The 20,147-nt window shown below is 40.6% G+C and overlaps 1 protein-coding gene across 2 annotated transcripts; it reads right to left on the minus strand.

Annotated features, from left to right (window-relative positions):
• Positions 1-9,559: 9,559 nt before the first annotated feature.
• Positions 9,560-19,903, minus strand: LOC130918758 (oocyte zinc finger protein XlCOF6.1-like). 2 transcript variants are annotated; one of them, XM_057840812.1, is made up of 2 exons: positions 19,508-19,903; positions 9,560-11,190 (listed from the first exon to the last, which is right to left on the minus strand). In XM_057840812.1, exons 1-2 carry the CDS (start codon positions 19,511-19,513, stop codon positions 9,886-9,888), a joined length of 1,311 nt encoding a protein of 436 aa, XP_057696795.1. In that variant the 5' UTR covers positions 19,514-19,903; the 3' UTR covers positions 9,560-9,885. The 2 variants fall into 2 exon arrangements, with proteins under 2 accessions (XP_057696795.1, XP_057696883.1); XM_057840900.1 differs by lacking the exon at positions 19,508-19,903 and adding an exon at positions 11,412-11,487.
• Positions 19,904-20,147: the final 244 nt, after the last annotated feature.

Consider the following 20,147-nt stretch of genomic DNA (forward strand, 5'->3'; position numbering starts at 1 on the left):
TTATTCATGTTTATTTCTTAAATTCATGCTATAAATGAATTGATAAAACAAACGAATTGCAAATGCAAACAGAAATACACATTGGCAGTGTTGGGAATAACGCCGTTATAAATAATGCTGTTACATAACGGGCGTTATTTTTTCAGTAACGAGGTAATCTAACTAATTATCTTTTCCGCCGTTACAACGCCATTACCGTTACTGACGGTCAAAAGTGGTGCGTTACTTACTTTGAATAAATTGAAGAAATTACAAGCCGTAGTGAGTCTACTCTGCTCTGTTTATTTGTCATCTAAGACTTGAGGTGCGTTCAGGTTCATGGCAATGAAAATAGTAAACACACATAGCCTACCTTTGCAAGAACGATGGAGTTGCCGTTTGATACGGTCATAATGTGCAGGTCCTGCACCCATCTGCATCAAAACTGTCCGTAGCTTTGTAGCGATTTTTAATTTCGGAATCGCTGATGAGTATAGTAACATACACCAAACAATAAATACAACAGAATGTCCATTTCACGTAATTGTGGAAGCCCGTCGACATCTTTACTCCATTTGTCTTCGGCTTGCTTGTAAGGTCAACATTGTTCACATCCTTAAGTTTGATCACATATCTGTTCTTCGCCTTAGTAACGAGTGTGTCTCTTTATCGAACTGGCAAGTTAAAGTTTAATGTCCCGCGAGCCAGACCTGCTCCCAATATGGCTGCGTTGTTGTCAAATCTCACGTGATCCCCCATTCTGTGATGTAAACGCTGGAGCCTAATAGCGCACGTACTTCAGAGCCGGTGTTTTCACACACAAACCGGAACAGCGCGTGCGGCAAACACACACACACGCAAAACAGAGGGATATGATGGCAGAGCATTCAGAGGAAAATTTGTCCTTTACGAGGTGGAGATATACACAATTTCAAGTTGGTCGAAATTAAAGAACGTGCATGTAAAGTGTAATTTATGTCCTGGGGCAAAGCTTTTGTCGGCATCTGTGGTAAGCAATTCAAATCTGTTTATTTTTGTTGCACTTCAAGTGTAGGATAAATCTGTTGCTGGTGAGGTGCAATAAATATTACAAGGTTCTATAACACAACTAGCTGTCTGTTCTTCTCTATTCAACTGACTCGAATACTGCTCAGAAAGTTTCAAATCCTTTGACATACAAAAACGTCTTTTTAAAGTAACGGAAATAGTTACTTTCCCTGGTAACTAGTTACTTTTACTATAAAGTAATTCAGTTACTAACTCAGTTACTTTTTGGAAGAAGTAGTCAGTAACTATAACTAATTACTTTTTTAAAGTAACATGCCCAACACTGCACATTGGCTATGTCCCAAAGTGACTCTAGTCTAAAGTTGATTTTTATAGAGAATAGAGAAGAGCTTTGAAAATAGTTTACAGTAAAGGAAGTTGGGAAAAATTGTATTGAAAAAAACCTGTAATGAACTAAAATATTATACAAAATTACTTGACCTTTTATTATGTTTTGAGAACCTGCTAAACATCGATCATGCTTAAACACACCTGCTTTTATTGCCTGTGTTACTTCAGTACCTCATAAAATAAAATTGTTGATTTCATTATGGTTTTAATAAACAGAAGACATTTAAAATATGAGTGCTTGAGAGGAATAATTTTTGGGGGTGGGGGGGCACCGACGGCGATGCAGTTCATTGGAAAACAACAAACGTGTCTTGGCCTGGATGGCGCAGAGATAGAGGAGAGAAGTGAGGACAACAATGTACACGCCCTTGCCTGGTTGGTGCGACAGGAGATAGAATAGGAACAAACCCGGTCGTTAGGCGTAGAGCCCAATAACAACATTCGAAGATGGCGTCTCATTCCATTGGCACAGTAACTTCTGTCGCCCTGACAACAGTAACGCACGAACTCTCCTGCCCAATCCAAGACTGGCAACATCCCTGGACACTGCCCCGATAGCCCTTCCGACGCGCCTTCCCACCGCACGGCACCTTCAAAAAGACTGAACATTTTCATCAGATGTCGTTACTCCTTCGGAATGCCTTGAATTTTGAGTATACTAGTAATTCCAAATCTAGACCTCCATGGGTGGGTCCAATTGATTTTCATGGATATTTTTTGTGACTTTGTTATGAGCACATTAAACCATGGAAAGAACAAAGTATTTCATCAAAATATTTCATTCTTTCAGATTTACAATGTGTTATGTAAAGTGTAAACAACAGAGATCGCCTACCCGAAGGTACTAATGGAGGCAGCGTGCTGAGAGCGAGTGGGCGTGGCAGGCGAGCGTGTACAAGTATACACTTTTCTCCCCAGGTGTTCTAGATCACGCTTAAGGATTGGTAGGTGGATTGGTGGGGAGAAATGCAGAGCGGACGTCAATACAACACTGCCAGAAGCAAGGGCGTAGGTATGGTGTCAACATTGGTAGGGACAAAATTACCGTATTGCATATAATGCAAACAATGATCCAAATAAGGGTCGACTAGCTTGACTTAGTTGTTCCTTGTGGAGGCTGACCTGACTGCAGTAGTTTTGACAGCAAGTTTAATGTTATGCTAACTCTGATGCTGGTCGAACTTTCAGTAACAAAATTAGTGGTTTCTCCCCCACCTCCACAACATTGGCGTCTTTTTACATGTCATATCGTGGCTGCTGCTGGCCGAAAAAGAAACTTCTAATTAGTGCTGAAACGAATACTGGAGCAAGTCAAGTTTAAAAACTGGTCTGAGTAATTTCATTCACATCGAGGAATCGTTTAAATTTTGCCAGCTCTAAGCATCACGTTTTGCCCGGACTACTTTAAATGCGGGACAACACACTGACGTCACGTGCGTAGAGGAAGAAGCAATTTAAAAAAAAAAAAACTTACTGCAGCCGACAGCTGCTACAAACTACGCCGATGTTGCTAAAAACTACACCCACATGATGCTAGTGTGGTAGCAGGTAGTGTCAGATGCGTCTCATAGATATCGCATGCATTTAGGACTAGATGCGAAATGACAGACACGGCCGCGTGTGGGGAGCGTCAGTAAACAGCCGCCATCTTTAAGCTGTAGACTTCTCAGGTCTAATAAATATAACATTACTGTCACTCGCTTACGTAACGTTAGCCCTTCGGAGGGCTAGGTTTCTATTGATTTTGATCACTGTCGATGCGTGGCTAACGTGTCTTACATACACGCTTTGTTTAATCTGTTAAAACACAACGCTGTAGAGCAGTGGTCTCCAAACTATTCCACATAGGGCCGCAGTGGGTGCAGGATTTCACTCCAACAAAACAAGACCACACCTTTTCACCAATCTGGTGTTTTATAAGTGTAATCAGTTGATTGCAGTCAGGTGCTGCTTGTTTTAGTACAAACCACATTGGTTAAAAGTTCTGTGCTTGATCGGTCTGAACAAAAACCAGGACCCACACCGGCCCTCGAGGATTGGTTTGGAGACCCCTGCTGTAGAGTGATGAGGGTGTAAAATTAAAACATAGTAAAGCTAACTGTCAGTTTTAGCTCAGTCATTTCTGAATAAAACACCAAGTAGCACTGGTCCCTAATGTGCTCTAATACAGCAGGTATCATACATTTATTTTGAACACTGCAAAAACTCAAAATCCTATCAGTACTTACAGTTTAGACTAACTTAAAACTTAACTAAAACTCAAAAACAGCTTGACACATATGGAAATTCAATTGAAACACGTGGGAAAAACACGTGGCTTTCAAGTGATATGTGTTACCAAGCGTAATTACATTTTTAGGTAAGAAATATGTTGTTGTTTTGTTTTTTGAGTGTAAGCAGTGAATTTTTTTTTGTAGTCACATCTGAGATGCAATTGTTGGCTGTTTTCAAAAATGTACATCGAAAATAAAGACATTGATTGACTGAAAATGGTTCGATATTGGATTAAATGTCTTTTTTTTCCTCATTTATATTTAGAATGGCTCTTTACCTAAAAACCAAATGTTTTATCCGATTACTCGATTAATTGATAGAATTTTCAGTCGGTTACTCGATTACTAAAATATTCGATAGCTGCAGCCCTATTTCTAATATCCCTCCTGTCCGAAGGGGGCAGAGGAGGCGGAATGTTGTCGACATGAGTCTGTCCGGGTTGTGTGAGTATTTCTGTGTGTATGTCTTTGTGGCGGGATGAGGGCCTTCAAGTAATCATCCAACCAAGTGTTTGTTTGAGGGAGAAAAAATGGACTGGCACATTCTGTAAGTCAAAAGGGATAATTAAGTCTTAACATAATGAAATTAATTCATGTAATAATAGTAGGGTCTATTCTACCCTTACAACATATGGTACGACAATCCAAATTACTTACCGTAATTTTCGGACTATAAGACGCTACTTTTTTCCCTCATTTTGAATCCTGCAGCTTATAGTCCAGTGCGGCTTATTTTATCTATTTGGGTCAATAGGTAACACTTTATTTGACAGCGGCGTCATATGATTGCCATGAGACAGTCGTACTCATGACTTGACATTATTATGGGCATTAATGAATGCTTATGACCGATGTCATTAGGTGTCATCCGGCAAATTATGTCACCAACTCTATGTCCAGCTTGCACAATTTACAACCATTCAAAAGGGAGATAATTTGCCAGATGACACAAAATGACATCTGTCATACGCATAATTTATTGCTCATGGCAGTGTCATGTCATAATTATGATGGTCTTATGACAGTCGGATGGTGCCACCTTCAAATAAGGTGTTAATAAATTCCATAACTAGCAATTAATGAAACAACTACAACAGTAACTGGAGAAATAATTAGCACAGACCATGAATTTTGCTTTGTTATTTACATCTGTAGCGCAGCAAAGCATGCTAGGAGGCATGTTGGATGACAACGGTGTTGACAGCAGCTGGCAGCAGAGGTTGACTGTCTCCCACAAGAGAACAATATTTGGCCAAATGAAGCTTCTTGAAGCAATAAGGCTTTGGAGCTAATTGGTTCAAAGCGTCATGTTGGTTCATTTGGTCTAATGAAAGTCTAATGATGTCTCTGTCAAATAAAGTGTTATTGGTTGATATTATTTGGTGTAAACATCCCATAATACAGTGAGGATAGCTGCGGCTTATAGTCCAGCGCGGCTTATCTATTAACAAATGTCGTTTATGTGTGTCAAATTTGGCTTATAGTCAAGTGCGCCTTATAGTGCGAAAATTACGGCATATATCTGAACTCTTTATATCTTGAGACAAGGTTGCTTAAAAGTGCAGGGAGGACAATCGGACGCTGGATGCCACCTCCCAGCCAGCTGGTGGTCATCTCATTAAAGGAGGGGTGGCTACATTTTATTTATTTTTTTACCTTTTTCATGACTGTTCCTAACTTTTTTTGAAAGAGACTTTGAGGATGGCCCTAGCTGGAACTTGGGAGGCTCAGCCCCCGGGGAGCTTTGGAGGCCTGCTCGGGTGGAGTGATTTTGTTGCTTGCAGTGATTTTTTGGGGGGGGGATTGCAGTGCTGAGCCAGAACCAGCGCCGTCTGCCCAAGGGGGTACGAACGCCACACCGCCCTGCCCCAGCTGAGACCGATGCTTTTTTTTTTTTTTAAGCGATTTGTTGTTTTGATTTTTAATAAACTCAGTTGTGCGGACCAAGCACAGAACCTCTCTAGCCTCTATTTACTACTACTGTCCAAAGGTGTACAAAACCCGCCTAACGGTACAGCTTCCCTTTATTTTTTTGAACAGTACATATATATACAGTTGTGGTCAAAAGTTTACATACACTTGTGAAGAACATAATGTCATGGCTCTCTTGAGTTTCCAGTTATTTCTACAACTCTGATTTTTCTCTGATAGAGTGATTGGAACAGATACTTCTTTGTCACAAAAAACATTCATGAAGTTTGGTTCTTTTATGACTTTATTATGGGTTAACAGAAAAAGTGATGAAATCTGCTGGGTCAAAAATATACATACATGGATCTGAAAAAGCGAATCATTGACTTGGACAAGTCAGGAAAGTCACTTGGAGCCATTTCAAAGCAGCTGCAGGTCCCAAGAGCAACAGTGCAAACAATTGTTTGTAAGTATAAAGTGCATGGCACTGTTTTTGTCACTGCCACGATCAGGAAGAAAACGCAAGCTATCACCTGCTGCTGAGAGAAAATTGGTCAGGAGGGTGAAGATTAAACCGAGAATCACCAAAAAGCAGATCTGCCAAGAATTAGAAGCTGCTGGAACACAGGTGTCAGTGTCCACATTCAAGCGTGTTTAGCATCTCCATGGACTGAGAGGCTGCCGTGCAAGAAGGAAGCCCTTGCTCCAAAAGCGGTACCTTAAGGCTCGACTGAAGTTTGCTGCTGATCACATGGACAAAGATAAGACCTTCTGGAGGAAAGTTCTGTGGTCAGACGAAACAAAAATCGAGCTATTTGGCCACAATGCCCAGCAATATGTTTGGAGGAGAAAAGGTGAGGCCTTTAACCCCAAGTACACCATGCCTACCGTCAAGCACGGTGGTGGTAGTATTATGCTGTTGGGCTGTTTTGCTACCAATGGAACTGGTGCTTTACAGAGAGTAAATGGGATAATGAAGAAGGAGGATTACCATCAAATTCTTCAAGATAACATAACGTCATCAGCCCGAAGATTGGGTCTTGGGCGCAGTTGGGTGTTCCAACAGGACAATGACCCCAAACATACTTAAAACGTGGTAATGGAATGGCTAAATCAGGCGAGAATTAAGGATTTCGAATGGCCCTCCCAAAGTCCTGACTTAAACCCCATTGAGAACTTGTGGACAATGTTGAAGAAACAAGTCCATGACAGAGAGCCATCAAATTTAACTGAACTGCACCAATTCTGTCAAGAGGAGTGGTCAAAGATTCAACCAGAAGCTTGCCAGAAGCTTGTGGATGGCTACCAAAAGCGCCTCATTGAAGTGAAAATGGCCAAGGGACATGTTACCAAATATTAGCGCTGCTGTATGTATATTTTTGACCCAGCAAATTTGATCACTTTTTTCTGTTCACCCATAATAAAGTAATAAAAGAACCAAACTTCATGAATGTTTTTTGTGACAAAGAAGTATCTGTTCCAATCACTCGATCAGAGAAAAATCAGAGTTGTAGAAATAACTGCAAACTCAAGAGAGTCATGACATTATGTTCTTCACAAGTGTATGTAAACTTTGGACCACAACTGTACATATATATGAGGGAGGGGAATTTTTTGGCCACCTGCCTCCCTTCAATCTCCACATAAAAGCACATTTATATCAATTTATTCCTGAAATTCCATTCAAGTAAACATGTTTTTGTTTGATGTTTGAACAACATATGGCTTTCATTACAGAATTTTTTTTTTATGCAAACCTGCTTTTGCCCAAACCTCCTTAAATGCAGGATTCTAAATACTACACGCCTGTTTCTACAGTGAAAGCCAAAATGAGCTAAAAATTCAGATTGATGAAAGGACTAATCCAAGCAACGACTGGAACTAGCCCGTCCGCCATTGCTGAGGTGTAAACACCCCAGTAATAGCGGCCAACGACTAGAGGGTGACATGCACAAATCTCTACTCAGATTAGTCAAATGTTATTACAGTGGGGCAAATACGTTTTTAGTCAATCACTAATTGTGCAAGTTCTCCCACTTGAAACTATTAGAGAGGCTTGTAATTGTCAACATGGGTAAACCTCAACCATGAGAGACAGAATGAGGAAAAAAAAAAAACTGAAAATCACATTGTTTGATTGATAAAGAATTTATTTGCAAGTCATGGTGGAAAATAAGTATGTGGTCAATACCAAAAGTTCATCTCAATACTTTGTTATGTACCCTTTGTTGGCAATAACGGAGGCCAAACGTTTTCTGTAACTCTTCACAAGCTTTTCACACACTGTTGCTGGTATTTTAGCACATTCCTCCATGCAGATCTCCTCTAGAGCAGTGATGTTTTAGGGCTGTCGTTGGGCAACACAGACTTTCAACTCCCCCCACAGATTTTCTATGGGGTTGAGATCTGGAGACTGGCTAGGCCACTCCAGGACCTTGAAATGCTCCTTACGAAGCCACTCCTTTGTTGCCTTGGCTGTGTGTTCGGGATCATTGTCATGCTGAAAGACCCAGCCACGTCTCATCTTCAACGCCCTTGCTGATGGAAGGAGATTTTCACTCAAAATCTCTGGATACATGGCCCCAATCATTCTTTCCTTTACACAGATCAGTCGTCCTGGTCCCTTTGCAGAAAAACAGCCCCAAAGCATGATGTTTCCACCCCCATGCTTCACAGTGGGTATGGTGTTCTTCTGATGCAAATCAGTATTCTTCCCCAAACACGAGAACCTGTGTTTCTACCAAAAAGTTCTATTTTGGTTTCATCTGACCATAACACATTCTCCTTGTCCTCTTCTGGATCATCCAAATGCTCTCTAGCAAACCGCAGACGGGCCTGGACGTGTACTGGCTTCAGCAGGGGGACACGTCTGGCAGTGCAGGATTTGAATCCCCGGCGCCGCATTGTGTTACTAATAGTAGCCTTTGTTACTGTGGTCCCAGCTCTCTGTAGGTCATTCACTAGCTCCCCACGCGTGGTTCTGGGATTTTTGCTCACCGTTCTTGTTATCATTTTGACGCCACGGGGTGAGATCTTGCATGGAGCCCCAGATCGAGGGAGATTATCAGTGATCTTGTATGTCTTCCATTTTCTAATAATTGCTCCCACAGTTGATTTCTTTACACCAAGCGAAGAGTTACAGAAAACGTTTGGCCTCCGTTATTGCCAACAAAGGGTAGATAACAAAGTATTGAGATGAACTTTTGGTATTAACCACATACGTATTTTCCACCATGATTTGCAAATAAATTCTTTAAATATCAAATAATGTGATTTTCTAGGGTTTTTTCCACATTGTCTCTCGTGGTTGAGGTTTACCCATGTTGACAATTACTGACCTCTCTAATCTTTTCAAGTAGGAGAACTTACACAATTGGTGGTTGACTAAATACTTATTTGCCCCACTGTACTTCAGCAGACTGCAGTGCAATGCTGCTGTGTGTTGTCAACTACTGGACGGGCGTAGCTATGCAGCCACTGAATTACCTATGTCTAGAGCTCAAACAATTACTTAAATAATTCGAGTACCTAGATTTTGAAAATTGATCAAGGAATTTTCTCCTCCTGTAGGAATCTGTTAATTTTGACAGCTCTAAGCATGACATTTTGCCCGAACTACTTTTAATGCGGCACAATGCGCTGACGTCACGTGCGGACAGGGAGAGGCAGCAGATACATTTGATTTCAACCACGCATGAATACCTGTATAGAGGTAACGACGAAGAAGCCGACGAAAGCGAAGAGAAAGGCACCAAGAAAAAGTAGAAAATGTCAAAAGTGTGGGAGCATTTCAACCTGGACACCACTGTTTCGGGTATTCACTGTAAGACAGCTCTTGCATAACACTACCCCCGCCCGGCCCCGGCTAGCCGCCGATGCTACCGCACACCCGGCTGGACGAGAATTGTGAGACCTAATATCACGATATATCTCAGAATTTATTTTTTTCAAAAACCCTCAAAAGCAGTATGTCAGTACTGGAACAATCACAACAGAAAGACATGTAACGCAATTTATTCAATATATACAGTATATATAGGATAGAAAAAGAACAGCGGCTGAAAAATCATTTCAACAACTTTTTCAAAAGAAGCTCAAGGAAAACTGAATAAGGAAATTGAAATGCTTTTCCCACTGTAAATGTGTGGCAGGAATATTTTGTCACACGCTGCAATTCAAAGGTTTTTACTCAGTGTGGCTTCTTGCTTGCGTTACTAAATTTCCTTTCTGAGCGAACCTTTTACCACAAAGTGAACGTGCAAAACACTTTTCTCCAGTGTGTGTGCGCTTACGCTTTTCTAAATCAGACTTCTGAGAAAATCTTTTATGGCAAAGTGTGCAGGCGAAATGCTTCTCTCCTGTGTGTCTGCGTGTGTTTGTTTAAACTGCTCTTATCGACAAATCTTTTACCACAACGTGTGCAGGCAAAAGGCTTCTCTCCAGTGTGTGTACGTATATGTATTTCTAAATGAGCCTTCAGAGACCATCCTTTACCACAAGATGTGCAGGCAAAAGGCTTTTCTCCAGTGTGTGTACGCTTATGCCTTTCTAAATAAGCCTTCTGAGAAAATCTTTTATCACAAACTGTGCAGGTGAAAGGCCGCTCTCCAGTGTGTGTACGCATATGTATTTCTAAATTAGCCTTCCGAGCCAATCTTTTACCACAAGATGTGCAGACAAAAGGCTTTTCTCCAGTGTGTGTACGCTTATGCCTTTCTAAATAAGCCTTCAGAGAAAATCTTTTATCACAAACTGTGCAGGTAAAAGGTTTCTCTCCGGTGTGTGTGCGCATATGTATTACTAAATTAGTCTTTCGAGAACATTTTTTACCACAAAGTGTGCAGACGAAAGGCTTCTCTCCAGCATGGCTTCTTGTGTGCGATACCAAATCTCCCTTCTGATTGAATCTTTTACCACAAAGTGTGCAGGCGAAAGGCTTTTCTCCAGTGTGTGTGCGCTTATGTATTTTTAATTGAGTCTTCAGAGAATATCTTTTACCACAAAGTGTGCAGGCGAAAGGCTTTTCTCCACTGTGTGTGTACTTATGTCCTTCTAAAGTAATCTTCTGAGAAAACCTTCTATCGCAAAGTGTGCAGGCGAAAGGCTTCTCCCCGGTGTGTGTACGCATGTGTGTCGTTAACTGATGTTTCAAAGAAAATGTTTTATCACAAAATGAACAGGGAAAAGGTTTTTTAACTGCGCATTCCTTTGTGTCTCTTTTCAACGATGACTTGTTTGAGGATTTCGAAGCATCTTGGTCAAAGCCAACATCCTCCTCATCAGTGTCAGAAGAGTGTGACGTTATGTCGTCGCTGTCCGAAAGCAGAGCTAAGAGGCCGTCCAGTTGGGATCGTCCGTCTCCTTTTGTTGTCAGGTGCTGAAATGAGCTGTCGCTCGAAGGGTTCGCTGCTCCGCTCTCTTTGCTTGTTCCCTCGTCTACTTCACTCTTTATGGTGACAACTATTGGAAACTCGGGGATTTCAACTTGATGTTCTTCTTCTTTAATGTCGGGGGTCTCAGGCTCTGCCTCCTTTTTGATGTACGGCATCTCGGACTCATCTTCCTGTTTAACGTGGAGGGGATCGTGCTTCTCAGGGTGAAGATCTTCTACAGTAACGTCCGTGGGACACTGCGTGAAAAAAAAAAAAATCAAGTGATTTGTTGATGTCACCGATATGGAGAAAAATACAGTTAGTCCCTGGGACTACCAGACATACGTTATATTGACTTTACGACGAAATGTTTTTTCTTTATTTCATTTTATAATGTTGACTTTTGTTTTTTGATGCATGTTTTTATTTTGGCATAGAAAGCGTAGGGCCAGGGGTGAAAGTGGCTAGAATTTCTCACCGGAACTCCTCGACGTGTAGGTCGCCACGGAGCCAGCAATGTTAATTATTTTTTTCAGTTTTTTTTTCTTTAACTACTGAAATGCAAAGAAAACAGTTTTAGCACAGTTATTTCTATAACACATACAAAAACTGATTATCATTCAAAACTGTATTTTTTCAATGAATTGCAAAAAAAAGTTAACAAACTCTCCTAATTCTTATTTTCCGTCATTTCCTCACATACTATAAGCAAAATCTCAATTTTAACTACTTAAGAACATAGGATACATATTAAAATTGAAGTTAATATAAACATGTACTTTTTTTTAAAATTAAAGATATAAGTAACATACATTCAGAAAAATAAGTACAAATGACATATTATGCAGAGTGAAATGGAAAATATTTTGAAGATTGCGCAAACATTTACTTTTTTTTTTTAATCATAAGAAAATGAATAAGTAGCCTAACATAAATGAACAACTATAAGTCCAAAGTGCACATTGACAGCTTAGATGTTCTGAACCTCCCCATCAGAGTAAATTAGGGCTGCAGCTATCGAATATTTTAGTAATCGAGTAATCGACTGAAAATTCTATCGATTCTATCGAGTAATCGGATAAAACAAATATATATTTTTAGGTGAAGAGTAATTATAAATATACATGAGAAAACAAGACATTTCATCTAATCTTGAACCATTTTCAGTAAATGTCTTTATTTTCGATGTACATTGTTGAAAACAGCCAACAATTGCATCTCAGATGTAACTAGACTAATAAAAAAAAGACTAATTCACTGCTTTCACTCAAAAAACTTTAGATCTTATGAAAAAAAAATATATAAATATATATACACCTAAAAATGCCGTTACGCTTGATAACAGACATCACTTAAAAATTAGGATTTTCCCCCACGTGTTTCAATTGAATTTCTATTTGTGTCAAGCCATTTTTAGGTTCTAGTTAAGTTTTAAGTTAGTCTAAACTGTAAGTCCTGATAGGTTTTTGCAGTGTTCAAAATAAATGTATGATACAGGCTGTATTGGGGCACATTAGGGACCAGTGCTACTTGGTGTTTTATCCAGCAATGAAATTGATAATTGATAGTTAGCATTACTGAGTTTTTATTTTACACCCTCATCACTCCACAACGCTATGTTAAAGCCTGTATGTAAGACACGTTAGCCATGCATCGACAGTGGTCATAATTAATAGAAACCTCACCCTCCGCAGGGCTAACGTTATGTGAGCTAGTGAATAACGTTAATCTTATTTATTGGCGTTTAGCGCTCTTTTTTTAGCGCTTAGCGCTCTACTGCTTTAAGATGGCGGCTGTTTACTAACGCTGCCCAGACGCGGCCGAGTCTGTCATTTCGCATCTAGTTCAACATACATGTGATCTTTATGGGACGCAATCAGACACTACCTGCTATCAACGTAGCATCGTGCGGGCTAGTATTTAGCAACGTCGGCGTCGTTTGCAGCGGCTGTCGGCTGATGTAAGTTTTTTTTTTTTGCTTCTTCCTCTACGCACGTGACATCAGCGCGTTGTCCCGCATTAAAAGTAGTCCGAGCAAAACGTGATGCTTAGAGCAGTCAAAATAAACGATTACTCGAGGTGAATAAAATTACTCGGATCAGTTTTTAAACTCGAGTTACTCGAGTTGCTCGAGTATTCGTTTCAGCTCTCGAGAAAATAAAACTAAATATGATAAATAAGCCTCCTCAACTCTTTTGTTGCTCTTAAAGATTTAATCCATTTTATGTTGCATTGCCCTTTTTTGTCGCATCAATTCAACAAGCTTTTTTTTGCTGTTCCAGAAAACATGCACATTTGAACCAATCAGAGCTAATCATCTCTGCTGATCACATGTCAGTATGTCAGACAAATGAACGGATAAATGAGTCCAGCCGTTTTGCTTTACTGCGTGCATTAGCACATTGACGTGGCTCATCATCGTCAGACTCAGATAACTGCAGCAGCTGGGGAAACCTCCATGCCTTCCGTGGAATAAAATCAATCATAAATATTGGTGGAAACGGATTACGCTACGCAACCACTTTATTATGCTTGTTGTTAACATTTGAGTTTGTTTGTAAATCTGACGTTGTTAGATTGTTTTCTTCTTGGAGCTGAAATGCATGTGTGGCAGCTTGGCATTTTTTTTACATAGCATTTTGACAGTTGCTGTCATATTTTCGGAATCAAAGCACCGTGTGCGGAACGGCATTCCGGCTCTGAATCTTATATCGGAACTGCGTTCTGGCCCTGAATCTTATACCGGAACTACGTTCCTGACCGTTCTGGCCCACTTTCACCCCTGCGTAGGGCAGGTAGTACTTCCGCACGCGAGACTTGCGAGAGAGCGCATTTACACATGAAGAAGAACGTAGGCCTGTTGCAAAAGCAAATTTTAGTAGGTGATTTATCGTTTGCAAATGCTTTTATCCAACGAGTTTTCATGTTTAAAGTTTTACTTTTTTACCGCAATTTTGCATTGTGGAGAAGACTTCCAACGTTTTATAACAGGCTAAAGTGGTTAGTACATTGTCTTTTTTCCATTAGCCTCAATGTAGCAACACTACCCAGGGCTTCCCCTTCATACAACAGATTGTGGTGCACCGCCACACCAAAATAAAAGCTGCTTCGCCTTGCAAATGAGTTTTTAAATTTTTTTTTTCATTTTTTAAGGCCTCTTCAAACTCGCGGCACCCGAGTGTGAAGAATTCAGCGGCAACCTATTCATTGTGTATTGTAATGTTCGTAATTATGCGTGGCCCCTTTATGAGAAGATCAGACTGGGAAGATGTGACGCAGAGGGAAGCGAGTAGGAAGAATGGGTGAGATAGCGGTTGCATGTCGTGGCAGCCCGCTGTTATTTTGTTACTGTTTATCTTTATTATTGTTACCACAATAAAGTGGGTAAGCCAATACAGACTTCTCTCCTTCTTCCCCAAACCCGCGGGATTACAATGGTTTGGATCGGACTTTTCGACGAAAGTGAGCGGTGGACGCCGTCTTGGACGGAAAGCCAAGTTTGAATGAATTTGCGCCGCGAGGCAGGGCCCAAAATAGAGCGCTGGCGCGCTAACTTCGACAACGAGGGGCAGCTGTACTTATATCTGTGCTATCAGACTGTTTCGGTGGACAGATATACGCAATTACGGCTGACGAAACGTTGATAAATGCGCTTTTTTCCCCAAGTTTCGCGAGCTGTGGGACACTCAAAAAATGACTCTCAAACCTCTCCTTGCTAAGTTAATGGTACATTGATGTGCGTTTGTGAGCAAATGTAGTTCACGAACAACGGGAAAAAAAATATTCACCTTCTCACCAAATCTAGTCAAACTCTTGACGCGGCAGCTATTAGAATTCCCCCCTTACTCCTTGAAATGGGTCCGTTGACAGAAGGACCATTGCTCTAAGGCCGCGTGGGGCTCTTTCGCGCGGCTCTGGAGCTTTTTCAAAGATTTTTGAAAATGGAAAAAGATGGGGGAGGGAAATACATTTTTTGTTTCAATATGGTTTCTGTAGAAGGACCAACATGACAAAAACATTCTTTCAATACATTAGTATTCTAATGAAGTTAAACTTGAGGTGGCATCGTACAACAGAGCAGTGACGTGGTGCGTCATTCTCTATAGGATCCACTGCAAGGAAAATAAACATTTAATCATGAAGGCTAATTAAGTATTTCTACCCAACTTAGTCATTTTAATAGTAGGCTAATATAGCTAATATCGATACATACAGCCAGTGTTGCTTTCACTATAAGACTTATACAAGGCTTTTAATGTTTTACGGCTCCAGGCATACTGTATCAGTTTGTTTTTTGGGTCAAATATGGCTCTTTCAACATTTCACTACGAGATGTAAATCGTACTATTGCGATGAGATAAAAAGTCGAATTATTACGTAGGGTAAAGTAGCTGTAATCAGCTACGCATTTTACGTATATGCACCGTAGCTGAGAGCTACATTAGCCTCGACTTTTCTCATGTATTTCTTTGTTTGTTGTTTGGTTCTTCTTGAGGGAAAAAAACATGAAAAAAAATAATAATAATTTCGCCATGGCACGACATGGTTAGGCTGTCCGTCTCCGATGCAGGACTTTCTCTGGCATGATTTTGATCATCAGCAAACATGACACGCTTGCTGCAGCGTAACTCAAATCAACAGAAAAAAAATTAATTTCTAAATATGGAACGACCAACACATCATATTTACATATTCGTAACAGGCTTAATTAATTTGAAGTGGGAGTGGAATGAACGACTGTTCATCCGCTACCACCCCTTTCAGGTCAAACGGATTGGACGGCTTCTAGTGATAAACTCATTTAAATTCAGAGCAGAAGGATGACTATAGCTTGTTTTCCTGTTCATTATTTGTGAATATCCTAGAATGATTTCCTGACCGATCTTTGTTGTATCGCTATATCGTGAAATCATCGTTCTCGCGAGCTTCGTAATGTTTATTTGCTGTTAATCTATTAGGAATGATTCCAAATGAGGAGCATTATTTAGCATAACAAAATATGATGTTCTTTATGGGTACATAAATTCATTCCATATCAATTGATAACAAATGCATGTTTCTAAAAAAAAAAAAAAAAAAAAAATCAACATTCCTGAAAATAATCAACCATAGTAGCAACTGAAATGGCCTAGCTATGCTCCTAGCAATGCAAGATGTATGAAGGTAAATATAAATATAGCCTATATGTTATCCATATACAAGAGCATAATAACATACCAAATCAAGCTCTGGGGACGTTTCAGGTACAAATAATTGTGACGAAGGCTCTTCTGGCATCTTATATTCCGTTTGTGGAGGTCCCCTGCAGCATGCAGTTTTACACTTCCGTGAGACGCTGCAAAAACTTTCCTGCCTGCCTTGCAGTTCGCTTTATAATCATCATCAGTGACTCTATCGAGCCACGGGTTACCCGAGTCTTCCCACTTCAGCCTATTTTTTGGAGACGTTTCCTCTTTTGAGGATGAGGTGGGGTGTCCTGAGTTTCTGCTGCTGAAGAAGACATTTTTGTTTTGAAAACGTGCAGGGCGGTGCGCTGAACAGAGCGAGCAGGTAACTAAGCAACGAACCCGGAAGTGGAGCGCAGTGCAGGGCAGACGGCAGCGGGCAGGCAGATAACTATCTTGCTGTCTTTAATATCTCCTGCCCTTTTTGTTCATTATTGTTGACTCAGTGGTCACTCATGAGCGCAGGAGGTGTTTGTTTGTGTGTGACAGACGTGCATGGGCTGGGCGCACCGCCGCCTGCCACTCCCCGCCACCGGAGCCGTGGATCGCGCGGGGTCGCCCCATGGGACAATTGTTAAATACGGAACAAACTGCGTTCTGTGTCGGTTCAATACGGAACGCAACTTTTAATTCCCAATCGGTCTTTGTCAGGTGACGTAACGCTGTCAAAAGCCGCAGTGCATTGTGGGTTGAATCGCCATTTTGAGTGTACACTTATTGTAAACAACTGAGCAGTGAGAATCGTCTTTGCTTTCATCATTGTCTTTGATAAATGGGACACTCATGTTGTTTGAAAAGCTGCCATACTAAATCACACGACAAAAATGGCAGCAAAGTTGACCACGACGTAAGATTTTTTCGTTTTCCCTCTTGGAAAAGAGGTTATAGACAGCAGGTTGAGGAACTAACGAAGCGGCGTCGGATGGCCTGGGTCGCAGCGGTGAAACGACTTTCTACACCATATCTCCCTTCCGGCGTGTTTGCCCTCGGCATTTTCATAAAGGAAAGTCAGTTTTTTTTTCAAAGTATTGATACTGAATATGCTGTTTTTTTTGCTTTCTGAAGTCGCTATTTTCTCATTGGCTAACCTTAGCTAGCTAGCCTCACTTGTAAACTACAGGCAAAGAGGGAGGGCAGTTGAAATGGGTTAATCTGTACGTGATAAATCAGTGTTTAATTTATTCAGTCATCGTTTATAAAAACATTATAGAGTGAATGATTTGAAAGATAAAGGTAAACAGCAAAAATGCACAGAAATATTTATCAATGCACGAGATTTCCTTTTGTGATCTGAGAGATCTGATGGGATGGTAGCATGTCTGATTAAGTGTTTACGAAAGTGAAATGCCATGGAAATATCCAATCTTACCTAGCTTTCTAAATAAAACCTGTGATTGCAGGTGAACCAGCTTATGAAATGATGGAGACTGACCCAGACTGGGCACCATCCCTACATCTGGGACACACATCTGTTACACCGACAAACACTGCACGCTGTGCAAGACGAACGTGAGCAGCTACGGAAAGAGACACTGCAAGCACCAGAGATGGGGGTCCTGCAGGATGCAAACATTGAAGAGCTGCAGACCAAGGAGGGACCATCTGAGCCTGGTTAAATAAACAGTCACCAACAGAATGAGGAAGGGACACCTGACGCTGGAGAAGAAAGTGGTCAGCTACAGACTGAAGAGGGGACACATGAAGCTGGAGAAGAAGGTGATCAGCTAATCACAGAGGATGAGACGCACAACACCAATCAGGATGTGACACTGACTGTGATTATTGACCGTTTTGAAATTTTCACAGAAAACCCATCAAATCTGAAAGCACATGCCCAAATGTTTTCCAGCTACAAGCACCACCACACTATGAAGTATTTAATATGTATTACACCCAAGGGAGCCATTTGTTTCTTATCAAATGGCTGGGGAGGGCGTACAAGTGACAAACATATAACCCTGAACAGTGATTTTTTTTTGGGATCATTTGTTACCTGGGGACATGGTCTTGGCTGACAGAGGTTTTGAATACAAGAATGTGTGGGCATGTAGTGTTCAGATGTCAAACTCCCAGCATTTACAAAAGACCGCTGTCAGCACATTTGAGAATCCATGTTGAAAGGGTCATCGGAAATGTTTGTCAGAAGTATAAGATCTTAACAGGAACCATACCCATAAACATGATTCTTTCATGTGAAGGTGAAGAAGCTACAATGTTGGATAAGGTCACTTTCTGCTGTGCCCTGATAAGCCATTGCCCAACAGTAGTATAATACAATTTTCTTTTCGTAGTGTTTGTACAAGCAGTTTTTTTTTTATACGTTTGTAGATGACTTAAACCTGTTTAATAAAGTATGTCAGTGACAATTTTGAAGTCCTGACTCCTAGCCTCTCTTAGGTACGTAAAACACTAGTGTTGGTTTTGATAATGAAATTTTTTTTTTTTTTTTTTTTTTTTACCAATTACATTCAAACAATTTTGTGGAGATAAACACTGAATAGGAAATACAATGTTTGCTAACAAAACGAGATGTTTGACAGGTTTACTTTTTTTGGATTTATAATTTATACTAAAGTTCTCAAAACACAGCAGCAGCACAATGGTAAACAGAAAATAGCAATACAAGGAAATATAAAACGTGCATATGAAGTAAAATAACACTAGTTGTAGAATAACGTGTTCAAGTAAATTTGTCCCACTTCACATGATAAATCCGGTATTGAGAGAATTGCACATCTTTGCAGGCAATGTCAACACTGAAACAATATATTGTGCAATATACATGAATTTGCATGTCGTTATGACAGTTCCTTCACCTGTTTTAGTCATGTGATGTTTAAGATGATATTCAAGGTACAATTCAAGTTCAAGGATGTTCAAGTAAGAGCTGTATCATGTTTCTGAGAGTAGCAACGAGTGACGACTGTGTTGTCGCAGTCCTGCTGTCGAAATGCGAAGATCCTGCACCGAGCCATTCGTTAAATGTCCGTGAGCTTCGAGAGATTTATAGTTTTTAAAATGTAAGCGCTGATACCGTGAACGAGGGACTTTTTTTTTATCCAGCGATGTAGTTGGCGGCAGTAATGTGGCGTCGGAGCTACTCCTGTTCTGGTTTGTTTACATCCGTGATACACTCAAAATGGCGCATGGGGGCGTGTCCGCTAGTTTGGGCACGTGACTGACAAAGACCGATTACGGAACGATTCCGTATTTCAAGGGACGGGTGGCAAGCCTACTCGTATCGCAAGTCAGCTATGGGATTTTTGCCTTACAGTCGCAATCACTGATAACAGTAACATTAAAACAAGTTTAATATTGCATATTAAGCATCATAATGTCATAATCTTACCTTCATTTTCTTTCGTTTTTCAGTTGTTTGTCGTGGCCTGGATTTCCTCTCCTCATCATCCACGTCTCGACTCTTTGGGCTTCGGTCAATAGTATTTTATCGCATCTTTAAGACCATTTTTAAGTCAAAGCATTTGAAATGCGTTAGCGTGTCTGGGCTAGCGAGCTAAGCTAAACAAAACTAAGTTAAGTAAGCCCGGGAAGTTTCAGCATCAAGCCAAACGACTTCCACCAAGCTTAAAGATGGGACGTTTTAGTCCACTAAATTCTTACTTGGCTACTGACGCAATAAAAATACTTTGAAGAAACGCGTTTGGTTCGAAGACGGTTACAGGAAAGAACTGCAAGTCTGGCGAGGGTACTGGGACGTTGCGTCAAGTGAACCGGAAGTAGAAATGTTCAGTCCCTGAAACTTCAGAGTAATACGTTGAAGCGTTTGAAACTAAACGACTTTAATCACTGGATTCCAAAAATATTTAATTAATATGATAGACATATCGGAATTTGAGTCATAGTCATCAATAACCCAATTTTGAAATTTTTAAAAGTTCGGTCTTGACTCCTGCTTCCGCTGCACTTCTTCATCAAGGAACATAACAATGAACTCGTTCCATTTTAAAGCACTGAAGCTTCTCGGGCTA

The sequence above is a fragment of the Corythoichthys intestinalis genome, chromosome 1 (genome assembly GCF_030265065.1).
Source record: "Corythoichthys intestinalis isolate RoL2023-P3 chromosome 1, ASM3026506v1, whole genome shotgun sequence".
NCBI lineage: Eukaryota > Metazoa > Chordata > Actinopteri > Syngnathiformes > Syngnathidae > Corythoichthys > Corythoichthys intestinalis.